Raw genomic sequence first — 8,966 nt, 5'->3', positions numbered from 1 at the left:
GCAGGCCTGCTAGCTTTTACAAGAGGAAAGACACGAGTCAGCCAGGTGCTGAGAGCATTACTGAGTCACCAGAGCTTTAGGATTTGGGGCTCCAGAAAGCTCTCAACAGTGCATTTCCCTGTCTGATCCTAGAATGGGGTTCTTCCTGAACAGCTGTCCACTGGGAGGACTTTGTGCTGAGCTCCTCTTAAGACTAAGTTATTGGCTTATTTATAAAGGTTAAAATCCTGGGGATTTTAATGGTATCATTTATAATTAGCAGTAAGACCCCCAAACCTGGTGCCAGTGATGCTAGGAGGGTGATGTGCAGAGATGAAAACCTGGTGGATGAGGTACACAAGGAGCAATGAAAGCTGAATAAAGCATACAGAGAGTGGTAAGGCAGTACTGCAGCATGTAGCTCTCTATCTTCTGCTTCATGTTTTGAGGGTTAAGGAGCAAATATCCAAACTGGTATTTCTCAGCTCCCTAGGTTTCCACATCTCACTTTAATGTTTGCACCTTCAGTGTAAAAACGTGTAGTTATAAACAAGCTAAGGCTTTAGACAGATCTTTTCTTAAGATCCATATGTGGTAGTCTGAGAATCACTGACCCCTTATGGGATCTGTGCATTGAAAGTTGCTGAGCTAGGCAGTTGCTGGGGAGATCAAAGGAACTGGAGACATGAAAAGGAGGGCACTGGAAGTGCTGCTCAACTAGTGCACAGTTCAACAGAATTTACTGTGGCATTGCTGTGCTGCACCCACTTTTGCTACTGCTCTCATATGGTTTCTGGTTTTGTCTCTAGCTTCTTATTCAAGAGCTGACAGGAACTTACCTTTCAGGCTTCTGCAGGCCATGTTCAATTAAATTATTCATTGGGTTTATTTAACCATATCCTTACAAAGCTGTAAGTACTGTGCAAGGGATTCCTGTGTGGAATAGATACAGTATGACTTGGCAGCATAGCTGCTGACAAGAAGGGGTGAAGGTTGACATTGGTCTTTTGATCCCAAAGTTTGGGAGTCCTTTGTTAATTGGCAAGCCACAAGCAAAAGGATTTGTCAAGGAGAACTGTCATTTCTCAATTTGCTATGAAAAATAATCTGTATGTATTACACAGACAGTGCCTGATGAATAAACAGTGGTATCCAAAGGCGCAGGAAAGAATTCTTTTTTAGTAGGAAACTTCAGAGCATAGAGGTTTCTGTTTTGAAAGCATTAGCCTTGTTGATTGGTTTCTAATGTGTATTTATAAGAATGTATGCTAGTTCATCAAATGCTTTCTTTATATAGATTTACAGTAAATACATTTCTCACAATAGTGCCAGACACATTGCTCAGGGTCATGTTTTTCAGTTTGGGAAGGTTAGATGACAGACCTGAACTTTTTGGGTCTTATTTCTCAGACTGATAGAATCAAAAATTAAATGAGGTATGAACAGTTATTCCCCTGAGATGTAAAGGCTTTCATTGCACACAGAACAGCCTCTGAATGAAATAAAGAAAAAACAGAAAGGGTGTTCTTGTTTGACTTGGGAGGCAACATAGTCTGTGTTCTTTAGATAACGTCCCTTTTTATGGAATTTTTGAATGACGTTGAGAGAATGAAATGTCTGACAGAGTTGTTGAATTTGTACTGTGTCATGAAAATGAGAAAATTTACATGGCCCATGTTATTTTCAGGTTTGCTGTAAACTACCTACCGTAGCTATAATGACACCAGCTCTCAGAGAGGCAACAACAAAAGGTCATGGTATCCACTTGTCACCTTCTTTGTCCTCTAGAGCTATGGAGTCTGATACAGCTTTGTGCATGGAAAATTCCAGAGCAGTGGAAGAGAAGATAAAAGAGGACTCCATCGCACGGATTACTTGCTCAGTCCTGGGGTTCCCCACTGCTGAGCCCAACCTCAGGAATGACATCTTCAGTGTGCAGCATTTTGGTTCCCCACCATCCTCCAAGTGCTATCAGTCTGTTTTGTTAATGAGTACAAATTCTGCATTTAACAACAAAACTGGTAAGCAAACGAAAGCAGGAGAGCCTGGCTGCTCCAAGATGAGAAAATCATTACATAATGGGGCTGACACATCATTTGGTCATATTAGTCACTCAGAACCTGAGCAACAGGTCAAAGGGGCAGCGTTTTCAGAGACCACATCTCCAAACTTGGCAGGAATGCAGAGACTTTCAGGTTCAAGTGTAACTGAATCCAGTAACGGAGAAGAAATGCAACTTTTAAATGGTAAATGGTACAAGAAGAATGGGGTTTTGGGTAGGGCTTTGGAAGTCTGCACTGAAACAATAAAAGGGGATTTATTACACCAAATTCTTCACGGGCCTTCAGAAGGGATTTTGAGCTGCACCCAGGAGGAGGTGTACGCTCGCTTACTCCAGTGTGTCACTAAGCAACAAATGGAAATCAGTCGCGCCAAAAGAACTCAGAAGCGTTTACAAATGCTCCTGGCAAAGCATGTTATCAAACACTGTGATCAGCAGCTGAAATGCTTTGTGAAACATCAGCTTCAGAGAATGAAGGTTTTCCATGAGCCAGCTAGATTTTTGAGCAATAGCTCCCTCAGATGCACTGAAGGTTGGCCGGAAAACAACACAACTCCTTTGGAGAGTAGTTTGGGTGTGGATGTACAGAATGGAGTTAGCTTCGCACCAGGTGAAATCCGTGGCTTTGCACTTTCTACTGGAGGACTGCTGTCTCGTGTGGAGAAGGACCTGGACTCTGATGCAACGTGTAGCAGCTCAGATGAAGATGGTGAGGAACAGACTGTGGAAGCGTAAGTGTTAAATTCCTGCTTAGACTCATGTGCTTCTTACTTATAAATCAGGATGGAAGGGTCTAGACCTGCAGATTTTGTGTGAGTAACCTCACTCAATAGATAGTCTTACTGAAATCAGCAAGACTGACAGTGTGAGCTGAGTTTGGCAGAAATAAGAACTTCTAATTAATGCATTTAAGGAGCAGTTGCTTTACGGGATTGCAGAGAGCTAAAGGTTATACTGCACTCTCTCAGTTTGCATTACATCAATACTGCTAATACTTGAATGGTGCTGGAAATCAAATAGTGATCACTGGAAATACTTGGGGCCAGAATGAAAATAATTTTAATTTTACTCTGAATTTATTAAGAATTAGTCAATGGTAGGATCTTGAAATCCATTATGTTGTGATCAAGAGAAAAAATTATCATCTGATGCAGGTATGAAGCCATCCAGTATTTGGTGATTCGTATATTGAAAAAGTTTGGTTCTTTAGTTTGTAATTTTAAAAATATTAATTTATTTCCTGAAGTCACTCTGCAACTATGACTGTAACTAGCAATGGAGTTTTTATTATTGCTGGTATCTTTTTCAGGAGGAACCAGAGGGGAATTCATATCATTAGCTAGTAGTGTCTTTTAAGTTGGCAGGAATCCTGTCAATACAAATTACAAATCAATGGTGGGCAAGAGGAGATAGTAAAATTGCTCTCTGATGATGGTGCTACCTTTTTTCTTTTATTTTTTTTTTACCTCTACCTTGCTACACTGTTAACACAATCTCTTCAGTCAAGAAATTTTAGAAAGCAGTGAAAGGACATCTGCTTTCCTTTTCCCAAAGCTGGAGAGATGAGCATGCCTTAAGGTTTGTTGGGATGTAATAGTCAGGACTGTGATACACAGAAGGGAGCTGCACACAAATGCAGCAGCTTGGTGGGAACTTCGTGATAGCCCTGTTTCTTGTGGGCTCTTACATATAGTCAGGACAGGGTTTGTGTTTACTGGTCTTTCCTTATACCCTCTGCTCTCAGAGAGTGTCTAGAAAAAATAAATTAAAAAATATTTACTTCTCATTCTGCTTCCTGAAAAGCATAATGCTCAGAAGAAATCAAGTAAGCTTCTGAAACTGGAAGAGCTTTGCCCTGTTACATATTTATAGTTTCAGTCCAGCAAGGCTGTATCGAATCTCTGCTGTGTTCTGCTAAGCTCTGTAGGTCTGAAAAACAGAGGAGAAAATGTTTTCATTTTCTTTTACGTGTTGTCAGAATGGTAAATACTGTGCTGAAGTCCAGCCAAAGCATAATGACTTGCCAGCTAAGTTAGAAACACCCTAAATATTTGAGTTTGCAAAATAATTATTCTTTTGAAATATTTTAATGAAAAACATCATTTGGGCTCTCCCCAGCATAGGAGAATCCACATTCTCCTAACTGATATACTTGAACTTCTAAGTAATAGCTCTGCCTCTAGGATTCTTATCTTGTGATTACATGAACTGAAAAAGAAAACTCTTGAGAAATTCTTGAACAGTAGTGGATAATGTAAAACTTGGACCAAAGTTATGTGTAGTGGTTTCCTTTTTTCTTCCTGCCAGGGACACTTGAATTTCTAACTCCCCCTGCCAGTCCTTTACCTTTACTCCTTCTCGTGGCTTTTGGCAGTTATCTTTCCACTTAAGGCTTACTCAGTTTACTTTGTTGCACTGATGAAAAAAATCCACAGAGGATTATTAAGTGCAAACCCATCACCTTTGGCTCAGGAAATCCCCAAACTGCTCTTGCTGGGAGCTGAGGGAATGTTCAGGAGCTGCACTGCTCCCTCCATGCCTGCTCTGGTGTAACTTGTTATCTCAGCTCTTGCTGGGAGGCAGGAGAACTGGGTAAGATGATCTCTAGTCTGACTCAGTGTGGCCCTTTATTTTGGGTTGTTTATTCTTCTGCCTTTCTTTGTGTTCCTGCTGCTGAGCAGTTGTTCAGTGCAGCAGCCTTGCTACACTGGCAGCGAAGGAATCACTGGTGTTTGAGGTGTGCTGCTGGGCCAGCAAGCTCAGAGTTAAAAGTACTGCCTGATTTAAGGAAAAGTCTTCTCTGTGTGCCTAGGCTGAGGAAATGCTTGAATTAACATGCAGTGAGGACAGGCTGTCTCTTATTTGAAATTATCATTATCTTCAGCTCAGAATGTTTTTCTTCTTTTCTCCAGCTCTAATATTTGCCTTTGTGGCTAAAATGCTGCCCTTTTTCTTCAAGGTAACAAAGGTGAATCGCTTATTCACCAGTTCAGCTGGTGAGAGTTCCTGTTTCCTTGCCACTTTAAGGCCTTCTGGATTGCCCTTCATCTGGACAAAAGAAACAAAGTTAATATCCATTTTTATTTCTGCTGAATGGATTTATATGCTTTGAATTGCCTTTCTTTCCTTGGGAATTGGCTCGAAGTGCTTTCCAGAAGCAATGGGATCATGTAGGTGAGACAATACTCATTTCCTCACCTGTATGGATATTTTTATTTTTCATAGTGAGGGCTTTTTACTCTGAATTCCTCTGTGATAATCTTCATAATATTTAACTGTAGTTACTATAAGGTTCAAACAATGTAATGATGAATGGAAAGAATGTTTTGGTTCTGCCCATATCTCAGTGTACTGATTGCATTTAACTTGAGGGTATAATCATGCTGGTGACTGATCATTGTTGTGACTGTGGTGTTTGTCATTCTTTTTGTGAGGGAAGGAGGTATCAATCCAGTGTGCAAGGCAGGGAGGAACCTGCAGTTACCATGTCTACCTGAGAACAGTCTGTTTCCCATCAGGAGGGAGAAGTTGATTCCAGCTCCAATTCCTCGTGCTACATAACAAACCTGGAGTTATTTTTAGCCTTTTGAACCTGTTCATTCTCATTATCCTGAAAGGAGTTTTTCCCAATGAGTATTGACATAAGCTCTTCTGAGCTGTATCTCAGTGCTTTGTGGCTCAAGTAAGATTGTCTCTATCCATCTATTTCAATACCTTTGTTGTTCAGTTGCAAATAGCTGTTGTGAGATATTTAAACCATTGTTCCTGCATTACATAGATTCTGTCCTCAAGACAAGAGAGATCCTTGGTCTGCTGGTGAAGGCAATTCACAGTACTTAACAAACTTCTCTAGCTCCTAGAGGAGTTGGAAAGGCTCATCTAATTTCAAGAGTTTAATCAAAACATATTTTGTTCTTTTGAGAGTCTACTAAAAAGAAATATGAAAAAACAATTGGCTGTCTTCAGGACCTTTGTCATTTTGCTGCTACTGTCAGCTCATGAATGTCTTTAACCTGTCAGTTTCCATAGCACCACATTGCCAGCAGTAATTTTTGGTGTATTTTAGGACATTCCATCCTTTGGGCATAAGAAATTCTCTCAGGGGATGTGGTAGTGCTTCTCTGTAGTTTCTCAAAGGCAGCTTTTAGGTGCTGCTCTCTGGCTCACTGTTAGGTATTAGAAACCAGAGCAGACAGAGTGCCCAAGGAAGGCAACACAAAGCTGACCATGAGTAATTCCTTTAGGGATTCATAACTAACACTTGATTTGCAACATAGACGACACTTCACCAGCTGGATTTACTTGAAACTTGTTGATCTTTGTGGTTCATGAAGATGAAAGATTATACATAGAAATAGTCATAGATTTCAAACAAGGTGGATTGGACGATGATGTGAGCTCAAAAGTTTTTCAAGAACACATCTCCACTCTGGCAGCAGTGTGTATTCTGCTAGGCCAACTCCTCATTCTTATTGATATATTTCGTGTGTATTCCTGGTGTAGTAGGAAATACAATGTACCACAAAGAGCTCTGATGCTCAGGTGGTCGTTTGGGAAACCTTTAAAGTTGCAGAATGAGGAGTTTTTCTGCTATGTACACTACATGTGTGATCTTCCAGATTAAAAAGCTACATCACTGATTCTTTGAAGAAACAGCTGCTCACTCCATCAAACAGTAGTACATACATCTAATCAATTAGACAGAAAACCTGCTTGCTGTAGATTTTTCTGCAAAATAAGTAGCTCTTTGAACTCATGACAAATCCTGTGCCTTGTTTTCCCAGTTCTCCTTTCCCTATCCAAATTCAATCCTTTTGCATCATTTGGTGGGATTTTCCCTCTGAAATGTTTTCATGCCTTTCCCTCTGATTTTGAAAGACATGTTTTACTGATTATCCTCCAGCAACCTCAAGCCTGACGAAGAGGCACTGTTACATTTTTCCATGCCCACAGGATTTGTTGCGCCTGGAAACTTTTATAATGAATGTGAAGAGATAGTAAATCTTTCTTTCTTTTTTTTTTTCTCCTTTATTTTTTTCCCCCTTAGATTGCTAGTTGGAAAGAGAAGATGGGAAATCTGCTTTTAGTACAAACATGTGATGGGGAGGGGAGCATTAAGCAGAGAAAATACAGGAAGGAAGAAAACATTATGACTAGTATCTCCAGATCTAATCTGTTTGTTCTAGATGATTTTCCATTTTTCCTAGCATTTTTTCTTGTGGCTAACTGAGCAGCATCGATGCAGTTCTGCAGGCCTGGCTACATGGCCCTGCTAAAGGGATAGGGTTTATTGCAAGTCTTGGAGCCACGTTATAAAGGGAAACTGTTTGTTTTTGCAAGGTCAGGTCCTAATTTTCCACACTGAGCTGTAATTGCACTTCATGCCTGATATGAGGACTGAATTATGAGTTTGGGAAGGGCAGGAAGAGAGTCTGTCAGGACAAAATGCTGCTCTTAAGCACAAACCCCCACTTGTTTCCTGGTTTTAACACCTTTTTAGTTTATAAGTCCAGGAAATGTCTTATTTGCATAGAAGATTAATATGAGGGCTTTTGAATAAGTATAAATTCACTGGTATAAATAATATACTGATTTAAGAATGTTTTATATGTTGCTTTTTCAAGTATTCCATTTTCTCAATTCTTGACTCCCATCACTAGGATGTGGGAAGAGAATGAAAGAAAAGATAGCTTTACATTACCTTCTGTTTTAACTCTCAGGATACATGTATTATCTCAGAATATATTTAACCTCACTTGGTTGGGTTTCCATAAGATGAATTAACAACTTCTTCAGGGTCCCACATGCATTTACTGTTTTGCCTTAGAGATCTCACTGCAGCAATAAAAACTTGCTGTTGAGCAGGACTTTGCTCTCTCAATACCAGAGCAATGCTCCTGTGAGTGAGGATCCTGATTTCTAACCTGTAATTACATTAATATTTTTGCAGCTGCTGAAGGCAGACTGAAAGGTTTTAGTGAAAGGCAGAAGGTTTGACAGGTTTTAACCTGCAAGGGAAACTTGGAGCTGGGAATCTCAAATCTTTTAAGTTAGATGGGTGTTGAATTCATATTAAATAAAAACTTGGCATTACTCTTCCTAATAACTTTTTAATACACAGTCAAGATAGTGTAGTAGAATAGCAAATCTAATAAGCAGGCACATGTGTGTGCGTATATAACCTTGTATGCTTAATTAAATTGGAGACAAGAAGAATTTGGTGCTTGATGTCAAGCGCTGATTAATCAGTGTTTTATGGCTAGCTTTTTTCTTTCACTAAGCTGAGAAATGTGTTTGTTTTAATTAAAATGCTTGCTTATAAACAACAATGAACTGTCTTTATAACTTCTTATAAAGCAAGGGCAATGTTATTTTGGTTTATAGCTAACACTGATTTAGTGAGAATCTACTTCAAAGGGATACAGCCAGTGCCTTTGAAAATCAGCATACGTGGGCCCCTGATACAGGAAATAATTTAAGTGCTTTCCTTTTCACATGAAGTAAAAAGTGTGCATAAAGACTTCCCAAAATAGGAATGCTGTCCTGTAACAGGGTTTCATTCATACTGCTAAATATGGGTTAGGAATCTGATGTTAGATGTTGGATTTAAATATATTGACCTGTGCTCTTTTTTTACTGAAACAGCTGTAAATTATTTTATTTTCATCCACACACTTTGCCTAGCTCTTGTGAGTTAAAAGGAGTTTTCTGTTGGGGAATTTAAATACAGTTTTCAGTTAGCAAACTTTTAGTTGCTGATTCTGCTGTTGGAAAAACAAATAAAACTGAAGGTCTGTGTTTGAATATATGTAATATAAACTCCCTTTCTTCCCAGCCCATGGGGTTGATTGAGCAGCAGAAAAACTCAGTGAAATGCAATCTCAGGCTCCTCAAAACACCCAAATTGCAAACTGTTCAAACATAC

General features: G+C 39.5%; 1 protein-coding gene across 1 annotated transcript in view; it reads left to right on the top strand.

The window, feature by feature from the left end:
* The first annotated feature begins 1,670 nt into the window (after nucleotides 1–1,670).
* Nucleotides 1,671–8,966, top strand: part of KANSL1L (KAT8 regulatory NSL complex subunit 1 like) — a 54,937-nt gene continuing 47,641 nt past the window's right edge. The window contains exon 1 of the mRNA XM_031062775.1: nucleotides 1,671–2,772. Coding sequence (XP_030918635.1) covers nucleotides 1,697–2,772 — 1,076 coding nt within the window. The 5' untranslated portion in view covers nucleotides 1,671–1,696. The remainder of the gene's footprint in view (nucleotides 2,773–8,966) is intronic.

This window comes from Geospiza fortis, unplaced genomic scaffold, assembly GCF_000277835.1.
Source record: "Geospiza fortis unplaced genomic scaffold, GeoFor_1.0 scaffold461, whole genome shotgun sequence".
In the NCBI taxonomy this organism is placed as follows: domain Eukaryota; kingdom Metazoa; phylum Chordata; class Aves; order Passeriformes; family Thraupidae; genus Geospiza; species Geospiza fortis.
This window is presented reverse-complemented; position numbering and strand designations above follow the sequence as displayed.